Raw genomic sequence first — 19,213 nt, 5'->3', positions numbered from 1 at the left:
AGAAACATGTATCTTGAAAGTAGAATATTCAAACTAAAGTTTAATGGGCTGTTAACTAAAATATGTTTCCTCTTTTTCCACGCAGACAATTCTTTAACAACTTAACCCAGGTAAAATATTTTTTTAAATTTTGTATAGCCTTCATATATCACTACTATATTGTTTCTCTCTTATCTTCCATATTTACCAGATGAGGAATTTTTCAAACTAATTTTGCAACGATATTTGCTTAGAGTAGTGGTACTCAAGGTGTGTCTCTTTCTGTAAGACCCATTCAGGAGGCCCATGAGGTTCACCCTTTTCCAGCCACCTGTCTGCATAAGGATGGATTTCCCCCCCTTTTACTTTTACCAAGATGATTTTTACCAACAACTTGCCTGAAGGAGCAGAGATGATTATCCAGCTGTCTTTTATTAATACAAATATTAAAGATGGTTTTTAAAATATTAAGCATCCATTCTTACTAATATTTTTCCTTTGAAAAATAGTTATTTTTCATAAAAATGTTAATTAACATATAATAGATGTACCATAGTTTTGAAACTAAATATCTTTAAATGTTCTCACATTTAATTTGTTATATGGTAAATACTGGTGGATCTAAACCACATAAAACAAAAGCCTTGTAGGATTCGTAATAATTTTTAAAAGGATGAAGGGGGTCCTAAGATCAAAAAGTTTCAAAATTCTGGAATAGAGGATGATTAGAAGTATGATGGAAAGACATATTCAAAATGTTGAAAACTGAAATAAGATTAAATAATATTTGGAAATTACACCTCTATAGAGATATTATAAGTCTCTAAAAGCAGCAACTTACTGGAAGAAAAGAAGTAGTAAAACAAGATAAATTGTGTTTATCTTTGAGTGAGCTCAGTGCCCATAACTACTCCTACTCTAAATCCCACTGATATTACTGAATTATTTTTTGAGGTTACAACTATAACAACGCTCAAAAGCAAGAAATAATATTATCGGTAATTTAGGAATTTTAAGATACATAGAAAATATAGGAGAACTGACAGAAGTAGAATATATATTACAGACTCAAATAATGCAGAATAACCTCCTTCTCACTCAAAATGCATAGAAATGCCTATAGAAAATATATGTGTGTACACTGCTTGCGCACACACTCACAGACCTTTACATTAATACAGGTGCAGGTGTGCATATGGAATTTATAAGCAAGAAAAGGAATTTCCTGGTGGTCAGAAATAATTAAGGAACTCAAAGTCAGAGTTTCAAGATTGAATTAGAACAGAATGTGAGCTTTCTAGAAAACATATAACTAAACATACAAATGAATATTATTCCTTTTTTGTTTTATTTTATAATTAAAAATAGTGGAAAAGGGGTGATGTTTTAATGATTTTATGGGAGTGGGAATGAAAGTTTCGGCCTATGAGAGTCAAGGGAGCTGAAACTAACCTCCCTATATGAAGTTAGGGTTTAGAAAATGTCTTGGCCGGGAGCGGTGGCTCACACCTGTAATCCCAGGACTTTGGGAGGCTGAGGCAGGCAGATCTCAAGGTCAGGAGATCGAGACCATCCTGGCCAACATGGTGAAACCCAGTCTCTACTAAAAATACAAACATTGTCTCAGCGTGGTGGCGTGTGCCTGTAGTCCCAGCTACTCAGGAGGCAGAGGCAGGAGAATCACTTGAACCAGGGAGTCAGAGGTTGCAGTGAGCCGAGATCGCGCCACTGCACTCCCACATGGTGGTAGAGCGAGATTCCGTCTTAATAATAATAATAATAAAATATTTAAAATGTATAAATGTCTGTAAAATGGGGACTGGTAAAGCTCTACTGACTGTCTTAGGATAATTGCAAAGAAATGATACACCTCTTTTGGGGGCTGTAAACAGATAAGGGATTACCCAGATTTCAGGTGCACATCCTAATTTAACAGCCCAAGAGATTGAAGAACCTACAGCCAAGAAATAAATACAAATATAATTTTGCAAGCAGTCAAACACCTAGAGCCGAGGCAGAAGTGATTGCAAAACCCATTTCCATGACCTTGCTGGGTTTTGATTTATACTCAGGCGTGTGAAATCAGTAACAAAAAAAAAAAAAAAAAAAGATCAGTAACAAAATTACCTAGAAAATCCCCATGTTGGGGAATTTAAACATTTCTGTATCCATGGGTCAAAAAAGAAACCAATCGTTTAAACTAAATAATTAAGACCTCCAGGCAGATAGTAAAGGACACAAAACACCTTCACTCCTGCTTTAAAAAAGAAATCACATGATAAAATTTTAAAATCCTTCGGACTCAAAGCGCTGTGAGTAAAATGAAATCTAAAGGTGTTACATACCAGAAGAATGAGTCCTTGCTAGGTGAACAAAAGCCAAAGAATGCTTTCCTACTTAGGACCACTTGCTAAGGTTGGAGGTAGGACAGAAGAGCAAACTGGCCAATGATGGATGGATAGACTTGGCTGGGATGAGGTGAAACCAGTTGGACTTTTGACTAATGTGTGAGCTGGTGTATCTGATTTGAATCTGAAAGAGTACCAAAGCAAAGAGAATTCTCTCCATTTGTCAATGTCTCACATGGGAATTTTACTTAATAATATGCCTGACACCTATATGACAAAAACTGTAGAACTCTCCTGAAGGAAAGGCACACTATTTCCTTAATAAATGTGCTCTGCAACATAAAGATATGAAATTTTCCTGAATTTATCAATGCAATGCTATCTTAATGAAAAAAATACACTTTTTCAGAACTAGACAGGATGTTTCCAGAATTCCTGTGGATTAAAGAAAAACAAACAGTGTTCAGAAAAACACTGAATAAGAACAGGGATAGGGTTCTGGTCATGCAGGCATTCAAATACACAGTGAAGCCTTCATGTTTAACGTGTGAGATACTAACTCTCGAAAAGGCAGTCAAGATGAATAGAAAAGCGTAAGAATCCAGAAATAACCAAAACACAGTTAGGTCTTTACTAAGCAATGAAAGTAGCATCTCACATCCCTGGGGAGAAGATGGACTAGTCAATAAATGATATTGGGATAACTGGGTAGCCATACTTACTTAATAAAAAGCAAAGATTGGAGTTATACCTTACATAGTACACCAAAATAAATTCGAAATAATTTTACATTGAATATGTAAATACAATAAATCCAGTAACAAAGAAAACATGGAAGAATTCTCTTACAACCTGATCATTGGAGACCTTTCTAACTATATCACAAAATGCAGAAGACAAACCAAAATATATGATAATTTTTACTCCATAAAGCTAGAAGATAAGTAAATGACAGATAACATGGCCAAAAATTATCATAAACTCCAAAGAAAATGGAATACAGGTGGAAAAATACAACTGATTAAAGTAAACAAATCAATGTCTTCTTAATATATAAAAAATATTTCAAATAAACCGTTAAAAGAGAAAAAATCCAACAACAGCAACAAAAAAATGAGCAAATGAAATACAAGTGGAACTTGAACATATGGAAAGAAGCTCAAACTTTCTCAAAATAAGAGATGTGCAGATTTAAACTATACTGCAGTACCAGGCTGGGTGTGGTGGCCCATGCCTGTAATCCCAGCACTTTGGGAGGCCGAGGCAGGCAAATCACCTGAGGTCAGGAGTTCGAAACCAGCCTGGCCAACATGGCAAAACCCCGTCTCTACTAAAAATACAAAAATTAGCTGAGCACGGTGGTGGGCACCTGTAATCCCAGCTACTCGGGAAGCCAAGGCCAGAAAATCGCTTGAACCTGGGAGGTGGAGGTTGCAGTGAGGTGAGATTGCACCATTGCACTCCAGCCTGGGCGACAGAGCAAAACTCCATCTCAAATAAAAATAAATAAATGAAGTTTTTTGAACAATGATACCACAATACCATTTTTCACCCATCAGACTGGCAATAATTGAATGTATGACAAAACCTGATGTTGGGAAAGAACATGAGGGAAGAAGAACTCTCATACATCACTCCTGAGAGACCCTATTGGTACAACTGCTGCGGAGAGCAGTTTATCAGTATCTATGAAAATTAAAATGTGTTTACCCCATGACTCAACAATTACACTTTTAGGCATGTGCCCTAGCAATATGCTCAAAGTTGTACAAAGCTGCTCATTGTCTCCTTGATTGATTATAATGGCAAGGGAGAAACCAACGTTGATCAGTAGGTTACTGGTTAAATAAATTGTGGTTCCTCCATAATTTAGAATAATATCCAACTGAAAAATCAATGAAATATATAAAGATCTCTAAAATAACTTTAGATGATGAACAAAAGATTCAGAAAAAATATGTTTAGCATCCTAGCATTTTGTAAAAGGGATGAAAATGATGTATCTGTTGGTTATACAAAAACATTGTATAGGAATCTAAGCAAGAACTTACTAATAATACCTATGGAGTGCAGATGGATTTATGGGAATTGAGTGGTGGAGTACAGGGTGGGAGAGTCAGCTTTTGCTGTATTTTTAACATAATTTTTAAGTATATGAATAAATATTCAAGAAAAAATAAGAAAGAAAACAGTTCTGTATCTATTGAACTGGCCTCGCATCGAGTCACAAATGTTAAGTTACAAATAACATGTATAGGGTGATTTCATTTTTATAAAACGTATGTGAGTGGGGGTGAGGTTGCCGTGTCTATTTATGGCTATAAAGAAAGATAGGCTAGGCATGGTGGCTCATGTCTGTAATCCCAGCACTTTGGGAGGCCGAGGCAGGCGAATCACCTGAGGTCAGGAGTTCGAGACCAGCTTGGCCAACATGGTGAAACCCCGTCTCTACTAAAAATACAAAAATTAGCCAGGCATGGTGGTGAGTGCCTGTAATCCCAGCTACTCAGGAGGCTGAGGCAGGAGAATTGCTTGAACCCAGGAGGCAGAGGTTGCAGTGAGCTGAGATTGCACTACTGCACTCCAGCCTAGGCGACAGAGCAAGACTCTGTCTCAAAAAAAAGAAAAGCAAAGGAACAGAAAAATAGGCCAGGCACGGTAGCTCATGCCTATAATCCCAGAAATTTGGGAGGCCAAGGCAGGTCGATCACCTGAGGTCAGTAGTTTGAGACCAGCCTGGCCAACATGGTGAACTCTGTCTCTACTAAAAATACAAAAAATTAACCAGGCGTGGTAGCAGGCACCTGTAATCCCAGCTACTAGGAAGGCTGAGGCAGGAGAATCACCTGAACTGGGAGGCAGAGGTTGCAGTGAGCCGAGATACCGCCATTGCACTCCAGCCTGAGCAACAAGAGCAAAACTCCGTCTCAAAAAATACCCGTAAGCGTTCATATGACATTTCAACATTACATACTTAAGGGGTGTACAGGCATTGTATTAATTCTTCCTTCATATGTCCTTCAGTTGACATCCTTTACCTATGTAAAGCACTTTTGCTTTTTATTTTTAAAAGTGGGATAATCAAAAATTTTTAAATAAAAAATGTGTTTATGGTTATGTTTTGCCACAACTAAAAATGAAATCTGTACAAAATGTAAAGAATTGCAAACAAATTTTATTTTCTAGATTATCAGTGTATGGGCATATGATCCAGAAAATGCTGATCCTGATGAGTTGCTCGGGAGTGCAGAAAAACCTTCAATAGTAGGTGGAAACATTAGTATCGTCATAGTAAGAACAGAATGCTGTCTTTCTTTTGTAGGGACTGTGAATAATTTATAATCAATAGACAGGATTTTAAGCTGCCCACACCTAACTAAATACATTTGCATGATACCTTTTAGTTTAGCCATTATAGTGGTTTTGAACTTATGCTCCATCTCTACAATAGTAAACCTTTCTTTAGAACTCTAATTGAACATTCTTCATATTTTCTTTTTATTTATTTTTTAATTTTACTCTAAGTTATGGGATACACATACAGAATGTGTACGTTTGTTACGTAGGTATACATGTGCCATAGTAGTTTGCTGCACCTATTAACCCATCCTCTAGGTTTTAAACCCCATATGCATTAGGTATTTGGCCAAATGCTGTCCCTCCCCTTTCCGCTCATCCTTCAACAGGCCCTGGTGTGTGATGTTCCCCTCCCTGTGTTCATGTGTTCTCATTGTTCAACTCCCACTTATGAGTAAGAACATACAGTGTTTGGTTTTCTGTTCCTGTGTTAGTTTGCTGAAGATGATGGTTTCCAGTTTCATCTATGTCCCTGCAAAGGACATGAACTCATCCTTTTTTATGACTGCATAGTATTCCATGGTATATATGTGCCACATTTTCTTTATCCAGTCTATCATTGATGGGCATTTGAGGAATCGCCACAGTGCCTTCCACAGTGGTTGAACTAATTTATACTCCCATCAACAGTGTAAAAACGTTCCTGTTTCTCTGCATCCTCACTAGCATCTGTTGTTTCCAGACTTTTTAGTGGTGGCCATTCTAACTGGTGCGAGATAGTATCTCATTATGGTTTTGGTTTGCATTTCTCTAATGACCAGTGATGATGAGCTTCTTTTCATATGCTTGCTGGCTGCATAAATGTTTTCTTTTGAGAAGTGCCTGTTCATATCCTTTGCCCACTTTTCGATGAAGTTTTTTTTTTTAATTGTAAATTTGTTTAAGTTCCTTGTAGATTCTGGATATTAGACTTTTGTCAGATGGATAGATTGCAAAAGTTTTCTCTCATTCTGTAGGTTGCCTTTTCACTCTGATGATAGTTTCTTTTGCTGTGCAGAAGCTCTTTAGTGTAATTAGATCCCATTTGTCAATTTTGTCTTTTGTTGCAATTGCTTTTGGTGTTTTAGTCATGAAATCTTTGCCCATGCCTATATCCTTAATGATATTGCCTAGGTTTTCTTCTAGGGCTTTTATGGTTTCAGGTTTTACATTTAAGTCTTTAATCCATCTTGAGTTAATTTTTGTATGAGGTTTAAGGAAGGGGTCCAGTTTCTGTTTTCTGAATAAGGCTAGCCAGTTTTCCTGGCATCATTTATTAAATAGGGGATCCTTTCCCCATTGCTTGTTTTTGTCAGGTTTGTTGAAGATCAGATGGTTGTAAATGTGTGGCGTTATTTCTGAGGCCTCTGTTCTGTTCCATTGGTCTATATAACTGTTTTGTTACCAGTACCATGCTGTTTTGGTTACTGTAGCCTTGTAGTATAATTTCAAGTCAGGTAGTGTGATGCCTCTAGCTTTATTCTTTTTGATTAGGATCGTCTTGGCCATTCAGGCTCTGTTTTGGTTCCATATGAAATTTAAAGTAGTTTTTTTCTAGTTCTGTGAAGAAAGTCAATGGTAGCTTGATGGGAATAGCACTGAATCTATAAATTACTTCCAGCAGTATGACCATTTTCACGACATTGATTCTTCCTATCCATAAGCATGGAATTTTTTTCCATTTGTTTGCCTCTTCTTATTTCCTTGAGCAGTGGTTTGTAGTTCTTGAAGAGGTCCCTCACGTCCCTTGTAAGTTGTGTTCCTAGATATTTTATTCTCTTTGTAGCAATTGTGAATGGGAGTTCCTCATGATTTGGTGGTCTGCTTCTCTGTTATTGGTGTATAGGGCATATTTTCTATTAACCTCCTCATTCATGAAGGGGCTGAACATTAAGGTGCTTTAGAGATGTTCTTTGAGCATCCTTATCAAAGCCTTCTTTCAAAAATGTCTCATCACTTATTGAATCCTTTATCACTTGGAGATAAATGAATTTTCTAAAGATGCAACACTGTGAATAAATCCTTTCTTTTTGTTACAAATTTACCTTTCAAGATTTAAATTTTGTCTTCTGTTACAATTAAAATGTATTTTAAAAAATCTAAAATGAGGAATTAGCTGACTGTTAATTTCCTGTGGGACTGTTTACATTTTAATGAGTCAAGAGCTGTCTGATTTTTTAATAGCATGTTATCCTATCTCATGGTAGTCAAATTCCCAAGGAAAGGATTGATAAATCAGAAGGATACACAACCAATTGTTTCATCTGGTAATCAACTTTAGAGGGAATAAAATAAATTAATGGTAATTAAACACTTTAAGTATGACTGTTGGCTTAATTTCTAATCATTTTAAGTGAATATGCATCTTTTAATGTTATTTAGTGCATTCATAATACTTTACTTTCTTTTCATCTGCACATTTATCCATGATGATGTGATTTTATTAAATCCTTTCTATGGCTCTCCATTAGCAACAGCATAGACTCTTAACTCTTAGGCTCTTAATGTGACATACAAAAACTTATCTGCCTCTGCCCCTCTTCTCTGGCCTCAGCTCTCTACAGATGTCTTCCCTCCGGCCACTGGACTCTGCTATCTCCTAACACACACCTGCTGTTTCATGCATCTATGTTTTGGCTTATGCTGTTCCCTGCATACCAGCCACCCATCCATTTTCTTCATCTTGGTAACTTCTACTCATGTTTTTGGTCTCTAATTAGGTGTCACTGCCTCCAAGATGGCTGCCACAACCAAATCAGGACTTTTGTTTCACATGAGCAGTTTGAAGGGATTATTTTGAAACTACAGTTTTGATCAATCATCCACAATGATGAAATGAAGTGATGACCACCTTTATCTTTAAAAATGCTTTGTTTTACAATGTGTTTTTCTGATATAGCTAAACCAGATTTGGGGGGGTGAATATTTGTATGTGGGTATATATTTTTCCTGCTTTCACTTTCAGCTTCCTGTATCCTTACAGCTTTTTTCAAACACCGACTCAAACCAGATGTATTTTTAATATGTGTCTTATAAACACTCTAAAGTTGAGTTTTTGTTTCTGTTTTTTATCTTGACTGGCATTATATGTCTTTAATTAGAGCATTAAGTTCGTTTTCATCTAATATAGACACAATATATTCTTAGATTTGCTTTATATTTGTTCTGCCTATTGTATATTATTTCTAACTGGCAACTCTCTTCAGTTTCATCAGATACTGTTTCACCAGCTCCTTACTTCCACTGTTGCTGTTAGGAAACCATCTTTCTGCCTGTTACTCCTTCGAAACTGTCTTAACCCGGGCTCCTCAGAAGTGTGCTTGTAGTTTATTTTTGGAGGTGATGCCAGGAATAAGAGTGGAGGACCAGGAAAGGTGTGCCAGGAAAGGAGGGAGATACAATTTTTAGGCTATCACTGCTGTGGACCACTAGAGCATAATCTCGCTGAGCCCCTCCAAGAAGCCATGTGGAATGTGTTTTTAAATTGTCCAACAGAAGAACAGAAAATGCCTCAGAGTTGCCTCACAGAGGAGAAGAAACGTTCCCATCCTCCAATAGTCAGAGGTTTCTCCCTGGCTTGTTAACTCCTAGTACTTCCAGGTTGTGCATCTCTAAATGCAGAATAGGTTTCCACGGGCAGCCAAGATGCAGGGATAGACAGGCCTTGACAGAGAAGGGAAAATGATGCTTGAGTTGATGATGCTAGAGTCAATGTGAGATTCTGTCAGGTTATAAATGTGTGAAGTGTGTTGCCAGAATTGACTCAATTAAAAAGTGGGGTACTACAGCTTACAAGAGGTGTTGAGTAAGTAAGCAATCCATCTTTTCTCCTCTGGCTGCTTTTGAGATTTTTCTCTTTGTCTTTTGTTTTCTGCAGTTTTACTATGATGTATCTAAATGTGAATTAAAAAAAATATTTACTTGGAATTATTTGACTTTATGAATCTGTAGATTGGGGTTTCCACAATCTTCGGAGCTAGGGGCATACACAACCTGACTTTAAATATAGTACAAAGCTATAGTAAAAAACAGCATGGTATTGTTATAAAAACATAGACTGATAGAATAGAGAATCCAGAAATAAATCCACATATTTACAGCCAACTAATTTTTTACAAGGGCCCCAAGAACATACATTGGGGAAAGGATGCCCTCTTCAATAAATTATGCTGGGAAAACTGAATATCCATGTACAGAAGGATGAAATTAAACCTTTTTCTCTCACTATATATATATCAACTCAAAATAAATTAAAGACTTAAAGGTAAGACATGAAACTATAAAACTACTAGAAGAAAACAGAGGAAATGCTTTAGGACATTGATCTGGGCAAACATTTTATAGCTAAGACTTTAAAAGCTATGAAGGTGGTTTGCTTGAGTGCTGGCAGTGGCAGCAGTGGGCCAGATGGGTGTCAGATCCTCAGGCCCCTTGGCAGCATTCATTGCAAAAGCAGTGGCAGTAGCAGCAGCAGGCCAACCCTTCAGCCCCCATGCAGCACATGAGTGCCAGCAATTGCAGTGGTTGACTGAATTGACCAATCCCCAGGCCTCCACGTGGCACACACATGTGGGTGCCAGTGCCAGTGGAAGGTTGGGCAGGCAAGTCCCAAGGTCTTCAGTAAATCCACATGGTGGCAGTGATGGGCAGGACAGGTCTATTCTCAGGCGCCCGAAAGGCATACATAGGTGCCAGTGGTGTCAGGCAGGGCAGAACAATTCCCAGGCCCCTGGAGGGTATATGTGAGTGTCAGTAGTAGCAGGTGGGGCAGATCAATCTGCCGGCCCCTAGACAACACGCATATACACTGGCAGCGGCATTTGGGGTGAGTTGACCCCTAGGCTTCTGAATGATGCGTGTGGGCACTGGTGAAGGTGGAGATAGGCAGGTCTGGCTTATCCTCATGACTGCAATGGTGCTTCTGGGTGCCACTTGCAACAAGCAGGGTGGATCTATCCCCAGGTCCTCAGACAGCACGCTGGGGCACTGGTGGTGGTGGCAGTGGACAGGTCAGGACCATCCTCAGGCCCTCAGATGGTGTGCATGGGCACTGGCAGTGGCGGGCAGGGCAGGTGGATCCCTAGGCCTCCAGATAAAAAATGCATGCAGGCTCCACTGGTGGAAGCTGCAGGTGGGTTGAGTATAACCTCAGGTCCTCCAATGGTGTATATGGCTATAGTGAGTGGAGCAAATTGATCCCTTTGCTCCCAGACTCATTTTTTAATTAGGTTGTTTGGTGTTATTTTTTATTGCTCCGGTTTAAGTTTTCTGTATATTCTGGATATTAATGTTTTATCAGATATGTGATTTGAAAATATTTTCTTTTATCCTGTGGATTATCTTTTTCTTCTGTTCATAGGGACTTTTAAGGCACAGAAGTTTTTAATTTTAATGAAAGGTATTTTTCATTTTGTTTCCTGGGATTTTGGTGTCATATCCAAGAAATCATTGCCAGATCCAATGTCCTGAATATTTTTCCCTATGTTTTCTTCTAAGAGTTTTATCATTTAGCTCTTAACATTTCAGAAATTAACTATTGATAACACCCAACAACTTGGATGGATGCTGAGCTAAATAGCCACTTTCAAAGTGTTGAATACTGTATGATTCCATTTATAGAACATTTTAGAGGTAACAGATTGTAGTAATAGAGAATAGATAAGTGGTTTTCAGGGGTTAGGATATGTGGACAGTTGTGAATCTTAAGTGGTAACATGACGGAGTTTCTTCTATGTGATGTATTCACTCTTGTGTTCTGGTTGTGGGGGTAATTACATGAATCTACACATGTGATGAAGTCTTATAGAACTATGCTAAATAAATAAATGAAAGAGTGCCTGGAAAAGTTGGTGATATCTGAATAAGGTCTGTACCCGAGTTAATAATGTTGTATCAGCATCAATTTCCTAGTTTTGACAGTGCGTTAGGATTGTGTCAACTATTCCCATTGGGAAAAGCTGGGGAAGGGGTACTTGGAAACTTCTTGTGAGTCAAACACTTTTGAAATACAATAATTTAAAATAAAATAATTAAAATAAAATAAAGTTAAAATCTCTTCAATGTGTGGCCATTGTACTAAGAATAAAATCTAACCTATTTTGCAAAGCATACAATGCTTAGCATGATGTAGCCCTTGCCTGTCTCTTCTCTGACTTTATCTGCTTACTAGTCTCCCCCTTCTACTATCCACGAGCCATCACTTTCCTGTCAATTCCTCAAGCATAGTAACTCCTCTCCCACCTCAGGGACTTTGTACTGTTGTTCCTTCTGTTAGAATTCTCTTATCACAGCCGTCTCATGAAAGGTACATACTCTCCTCTGGGTGGTGAGATTTTTTTATTATTTGTTCAACAAATATTTATAAATGCAGGTTTGAGAGGCAAAGCCTCAAGGCCGTAGTGTAGTTTTGAACATACTGGTTTGAAGTGTTTCTGAGACAACCGGAAGTCACAATTAAAAATCTAATTAGATCCTCAATCTAGAACTAGATATACAGTTTGGGATCTGACTTACAATTTGATGAGTTGTACAGAAATTGGATGATATTTGAAGCCATGTTAGTGAAATGAGATCACGTAGAAAGAGAATATACTCTGAGAAGAGAGTGGGGCCTAAGGCCAGACCCTGGGAACCACTAATAGAGCAGGAGGGCGTGATAACCAAGCCAAGTTAGAGTGTTTCAAATGGGACGATTCATCCCGTGTATCAAATGCTGCTAAAAAATCAGGTAAGATCGACAGAACTATGTTTATTAAATTTAGCAACATGTGTAGCCATATGTTGATGATATAACTAGAAAAATACTATTAAAAATAATAATCCTATTTTTAATACGATTATTATTTTTAATAGCAATACTATTATAATATTTTGAAATACTATTTAGTATATTTTAAAATACTATTTTAAAATAATAATATCATAATAATAATACTATTAAAAATAATAATACCAAGCATGGTATCTCCCATCTATAATCCCAGCACTTTGGAAGGCTGAGGCAGGAAGATTACTTGAGCCCAGGAGTTCAAGACCAGTCTGGGCAACATAGCAAAACCCCATCTGTACAAAAAGTACCAAAATTAGCCAGACGTGGTGGCACACACTTGTCACAGCTATTCGGGAGGCTGAGGTGGGAAGATTGCTTGAGCCTGAAAGGCAGAGGTTGCAGTGAGCTGTGATTGAGCCACTGCGCTCTAGCCTGGGTGACAGAGTAAGACCTTATCTCAAATAATAATAGTAATAATAACAACACAAACATTAGCAGTAATATAATGAAACTTGTTCTGTCATAGATCACTAGTAATAACATAAATTGGTATAATTATTTTAGAAATTATTTTGGCAATATGTATCAAGAGAGTTTTGTTTGTTTGTTTCTTTGTTTGTTTTTAGAGAGGGGTTCTCACTCTGTTACCCAGGCTGGAGTGCAGTAGTGTGATTATAGCTCACTGTAGCCTCAAACTCTTGGGCTCACATGATCCTCCTGCCTCAGCCTCCTGAGTAGCTGGGACTATAGGTGCCCACCACCATGCCAGGCTAAAAAGTTTATGGTTTTTTTTTTTTTTTTTTTTTTTTTTGGAGACAGAGTCTCTCTGTTGCCCAGGCTGGAGTGCAGTGGCATGATATTAACTCACTGCAACCTCCACCTCCTGAGTTCAGGTGATTCTCCTGCCTCAGCCTCCCGAGTAGCTGGGACTACAGGAGCCTGCTGCCAGGCCCAGCTATTTTTTGTATTTTTAGTAGAGGCAGAGTTTCACCATGTTGGCTAGACTGGCCTTAAACTCTTGACCTTAGGTGATCCACCTACTTTGGCCTCCCAAAGTGCTGGGATTACAGGCGTTGAACCACTGCGCCCAGCCTAAAAGAGTTTTTAAAGTTTTATAACTTTTGACCCAGCAATCACACTTCCAAGAATCTTATCAAAAGAAATAGTCCTAACCATAGAAAAGACTGTGTATCTGATGATGTTCCTAGCAATAATATTACCAATAGTGAAGAAAATAAAACCACCAAAATGTCCAATACAGGAGTGTTAAGCAAATGATGGTAATTCACTCAGTGAAAAATTATGCAGACATTGAAAATGATGTTTATAGACCGAACATGAATATCAAACAGTAGCCTGTACTTGGTAAATCTGAAGAAAACACTAATGTGGTTTTTGCCTTTTTGATAATTTTTATGTGTTAATTTTTTCCATATTTATAAAATTATCTTTAATGACCATGAATTACTTTCTTAATCAAGAAAATATATTTTTAAGCTTGTTTATATGATTATATTAACTTTTTCTTGATATTTTTCCTACCATCTTCTTGTATGTGTTATTTATTATATTTTACTTCCATCTTACTCTTTGCTACATTAAGAATGTTTCATTTACTCTTTCCTCAGCAGTTATACCAAAGGTAGTTGTATTTAAAATTCTGAATAGTAAATATGATTTTCAGAAACAAAATTAAAATATCTGTTATTATTTATTAGGCAAACCTATATTTCTCTATAAAAATCATCAAATAGGCTGGGTGCAGTGGCTCATGCCTGTAATCCCAGCATTTTGGGAAGCAGAGGCAGGTGGATCACCTGAGGTCAGGAGTTCGAGACTAGTCTGACCAACGTAGTGAAACCCTGTCTCTACTAAATATTAAAAAAAATTAGTGGGGCATGATGGTGCATGCCTATAATCTCAGCTACTTGGGAGGCTGAGGTAGCAGAATCGCTTGAACCCAGGAGGTGGAGGTTGCAGTGAGCCAAGACTGTGCCATTGCATTCTAGCCTGGGCAACAGAGCAAAACTCTGTCTCAAAAAAAAAAAAAAATCATGAAATGAGTATTCTTCAGGAAAGGCCTTCCCTGACCATTATTCCTACTTCCCACAATGGGTTCTACTATCAGATAATCCCTTCGCCCCTCGAATCCCTCCTTACTGCCACTCATGATAACAATCTTAAAGGTTCCTTCGTGAGTGGATGCCATGTTTTTAGAAAGTTGAACAAAAGCAGTATTAGAGGATTAGGATAAAATTCTAGACTAGCCCTCATCATCTGATTTTTTAATTCTAGAAATTTCCCATAGTAAAACAGTTGCTTCTGTTCTAAAAGTACCTTACTAGGAATAATTCCAACTCAATTCCCCTTCTCCTTATGTATCATGAGAAAAAGGGAGCTTTTCAGATCGATCTGATTTCTAAGAGCATTTTTCTTAAAGCCTCCAGATATCTATCGTTTGAAACCTTCCTTGAAAGAATGTATCATTTCAAAGGCAGGCTCATGTAGAAAGAATTCTAACAGATGAGTTGTAGAAACTCTACTGTGTATTTCATTGAGATTAAAACTAGGGTTATTTATTTAAGTATTCCCATAGTTTCAGTTCATTCAGGATTCTGATTGTGTGTAGAGATTTTGATGAGTTGGAAACTGTATTGTGACTTATTTGTAATTCATTAAGTTTGCATGGGGAGGAGGCTATAAGGTGGAAAGAACAAAGCTGAATCTTGAGCACACAGTAAATTTACAAATGTAAACAATATCTTAACCACAATAACAAATTCAATATATCATGATGTCATATCAAATTACTTTAGCTATGAAAATAATAAAAAATGAAATTTTATTTTGTTTTTACAGAATTCCATAGTACTCAGCACACAGATGGCCACGTTGGGACAGAAGCCTGTCATACATACAATTCTGAAGAGAAAAGCCTATTTAGCAAAAGAGAAAATGAAAAAGGGGTATTTAATTTTTTAAATCTTAAATATAGAACTATGAAAACTTAAACTAGATTTTAAAATCCTAGTAGCACTTAATGGAATATGTCTTATATGTTATTTTCAAGTGCCTTCTTTTATAAAACACAAAAAAATTGATAATCAGAACTAATTACTAACTTAGAAAATGCTAGACTCTTGGATTAGAGTTTTACAGTGTGTCCATACCTAATCCTCAATCCAAGAGCCTCATTCGGATTGGTGGCAAATCCTGGAAATATCTCAAAATGTGTCCTGCTGGTTTATAAAAGTCAACCCTGGTGGTGTCCAGTACCCGTACAAACACACACACACACACACACACACACACACACACACCCCCTACACATTCTACCTGAGAGGCAAGATACATTACTGTTAAAGTTAGTAGGTTATCACGAGGTATAGACAGACTTCCTTAGTCTATTAAGCACCTAGACACAGGGCAAGGTGCTTTTAACTAAAGGATAAAGTACCTGCCTTCAATAATCTTTCATTTAGTGCGAGAGACAAACAAGAAACAGACATTATATAGGAGTGAGGCCAGGATGCAGAGGAGCACAAAGAGGGTGCACCAACTCTGGCCTGGAGGAGAGGGAGTCAGGGAGGACTTTCCTAAAAAGGTGACATCTGCATTATTGAAAAGAAGAAAACCTAGCCAACTGGGGGAGAATTCCAAACATAGGAAATGACAAACAGCAGGTCCTCGAATAATGTTCATTATAACATTGGTTAGAAAAAACTCGATTCCCTGTTGGGGCCACTGCTGTGTGGAGTTTGCATGCTCTCCCTGTGTCTGCGTGAGTTTCCTCCAGGTATTCTGGTTTCCTCCCACATCCCAAAGCTGTGCACTTGAAGTTCGTTGGTGTGTCTGTGTGGTCGCCGTTGGAGTGAGTGTGGGTGTGAATGTCGGTGTGCCCTGCAATGGGATCGCGTCCTGTCCAGGGTAGGCTCCTGCCTTGAGCCCTGAGCTGTCAGAATGGGCTCTGGCCAACCACAGCCCTGAACTGGAATAAGCAGGTTAGAAAATGAATGAATGGATGGATGAATACAAACAACCGTAAAATAAAAATTTGTAAAGTAGACAAGACTATGACATGACGATAAACAATGCTGTAGAAAAGCGCTCAGAGAGCCACCATATTTGTGATTGTTGAGTTTTGAACTGTGTGATGGTAGGAGGTGTTTCTTAACAATTTGGCAACATTAATTTCTTGATTTAAGCCACCATCACGATGATCGCCCTCACTCACTGATTCACCAAGAGTTGGGTAAATAATTACCTTACTTGTGAGCCAACGCACCTGGCCCTAAGAGTTCTTTATATTCTAGATACCAGTTCTTTATCAAACATATGATTTACAAGGATTTTCTCCCATTCTGTGAATTGTCTTTTTAGGTTCTTCATGATATCCTTAAAGCACAAAGTTTACATTTTTATGAATTCCTAATTACTTATTTTTTCCTTTGGTTCTGTGTGCTTTGGGTGTCATATCAAAGAAACCGTTGCCAAATCCAAAGTGACAAAGTACCACACTATTTTTCTTCCTATGAGTATTACAGTGTTAGCTCTTACATTGAAGTCTTTGGTCTATTTTGAGTTTGTATTTGGTCTGTATTTGCAGTGAGTTCATTTTGCGGTGGGGGTCCAAATGAATTCTTTTATATCTGGAGATCTAGTTATCCCAGCAGAATTTGCTGAAAAGACTGTCGTTTCCCCCATTGAATTGTTTTGGCACTCTTGTTGAAAGTCAGTTAAGAGTGAATGTGACAGTATATTTCTGGATTTTTAAATTCTATTCCATTGCCCTACATATTCATCCTTATGCCAGTACCACACTTCTCCCATGGATCTCTGCAACGCACGATCAGGCGATGCCCTTATGAGCCCATGCCACCAGGGCCTTGGGTCCAATACACAGAGCCGTGTGGAGTCTCGGCAGAGCAGCCACTCAGGCACACACAGAGACCCAGGAGTTTTACGTCCTCTGGACCCGGGACCCCTGCCAAGGTGGAAAATGTGTCCATACACATCCCTAGGAAGGGGTTGAATCCAGAGAGCCAAGCAGCATTATTCAGTGGGCCCCAATTCCACAGCACCTAAGGAAAAATTCTAGAAAAACGTCAATCGTCAAAGTTGACCCAAAAAATACATATAGAACTTGAGTAATGTTTTAACTGAAAAGAAACAATTATTATTTAACAATCATTGAGGAGAAGAGAGCACTAGCACAGATAATTCCAATCCTAAACAGTGAGATGAAGTCATTAGCATACCCAAAATTCAGGCAAGAGCTATGTAAGAAAGGAAAATCGTAATCATAAGCTGATCTTATTCATGAATGTAGATGCCAAATCCTGAATAAAATATTATCAAATAAATTTAGCAATAGGCCAGGCATAGTGGCTCACGCCTTTAATCCCAGCACTTTGGGGAGGCCAAGGCAGGAGGGTTGCTTGAGGCCAGGAGTTTCAGACCAGTCTGGGGAACAGAGAGAGACCCTATCTCTATACAAAAATTAAAAATTAGCCAAGTGTAGTGGCATGCACTTGTAGTCCTAGCTACTTGGAAGGCTGAGGCAGGAGGATTGCCCAAGCCCGGGAATTTGAGGCCACAGTGAGCTATGATCTTACCACTCTACTCCAGCCTAGGTAATAGAGTGAGACCTTGTCTCTAAATAAATAAATACATAGATCCAGTAATATATATGAAAAATATATGATATATGATCAAGTTTATTTATACCAGAAGTTCAAGTTGTGTATAATATTTTTAAATGTTTTAATGTAATTTATTACATTAATAGCTTAAAGGAGTAAAATTAGATGATCATCTCAATAGGGACAAAATAAAGCTTTGTTTCAAAATGTTTTTTTACTTCCTGCTTTCTTCGGCTTAGTAAAAAATGAAATAAAAAATTTTTAACCTCATACTATATGTAAAAATAATCTCAGATGAATTAAATATGTACATATGAAAGGCTAAACTGAAAAAATTTAGAAATATAGAATATCTTTATTGTCTCAGGATAGTGAAGGATTTCTACAATTCGAAAGTTACTCAAACTATGCAAGTAAACATTTGATAAATTCAGCTCATTAATGAATATATGACCTGATGTTCAGCCTCATTAGTAATCAAAGGAAAATATTAATAGCCCAATGAGATCCATTTTACATATACCAGATTGATAAATATATTAAAGTTTTAGAAAGTCATTGGTGAGGATACGCAACAATGGAACACTAATGTGGATTGCTGATGGAAGGGTAAACTGGCACAACCAATTTGAAAGAATTTTACATTATCAGGCAAAGTTAAAGATGCACATCCCCCATGGTTACAAGCTCAATACCATTATATACCCTAGAGAAACCCATGCACAGTTGCCTGAGGAGATGTGTAAAATAATATTTGTAGCAGCATTGTTTGCAATTGCAAAAAAGAAGACGAAAGAGACTTTAATTTCCACTCATGGAGAAATGTATAATGAAGAAACCAAACATGCCTATTACTATTGGTTTAACTGTAAGTAACAGAAAACTTGATTAATAATGGTTTAACAACAACAACAAAAAATTCTGCTGCTTAAAAAGAAGCCTAGAAGTAGCCAGTGGTTAAGGCCCTAGGATTTTTCCACCTTCTTCTCCACCATCCTCAGTGTTGGCCTCATCTGTGGCCTCATGGTCACAAGATGGCTGCTGAAGCTCTAACAGCACAAGTCTTCACTCAGTGTGAGAAAGGCGGGTGACAGTGAGTGGCCAACGTAGCAAAGAGGACCTTTTCCTTAATGGTGCTA

At 37.8% G+C, this 19,213-nt stretch overlaps 1 protein-coding gene across 4 annotated transcripts in view; it reads left to right on the top strand.

Annotated features, from left to right (window-relative positions):
• CATSPERE (catsper channel auxiliary subunit epsilon) overlaps nt 1-19,213 on the top strand; it is a 162,296-nt gene that overhangs the window by 28,795 nt on the left and 114,288 nt on the right. For 2 of the 4 annotated variants that reach the window (XM_026455121.2, XM_026455119.2), the window contains exons 6-8: nt 86-110; nt 5,514-5,591; nt 15,292-15,398. The exons of 1 other annotated variant lie outside the window; for it this stretch is intronic. In XM_026455121.2, the coding sequence (XP_026310906.1) occupies nt 86-110; nt 5,514-5,591; nt 15,292-15,398 (210 nt within the window). The remainder of the gene's footprint in view (nt 1-85; nt 111-5,513; nt 5,592-15,291; nt 15,399-19,213) is intronic. One more of the 4 variants, XM_026455122.1, reaches the window with a different exon arrangement.

This window comes from Piliocolobus tephrosceles, chromosome 1 (genome assembly GCF_002776525.5).
Source record: "Piliocolobus tephrosceles isolate RC106 chromosome 1, ASM277652v3, whole genome shotgun sequence".
In the NCBI taxonomy this organism is placed as follows: Eukaryota; Metazoa; Chordata; class Mammalia; order Primates; family Cercopithecidae; genus Piliocolobus; species Piliocolobus tephrosceles.
The sequence above is the reverse complement of the archived record's forward strand: the minus strand, read 5'-3'. Positions and strand labels throughout refer to the sequence as shown.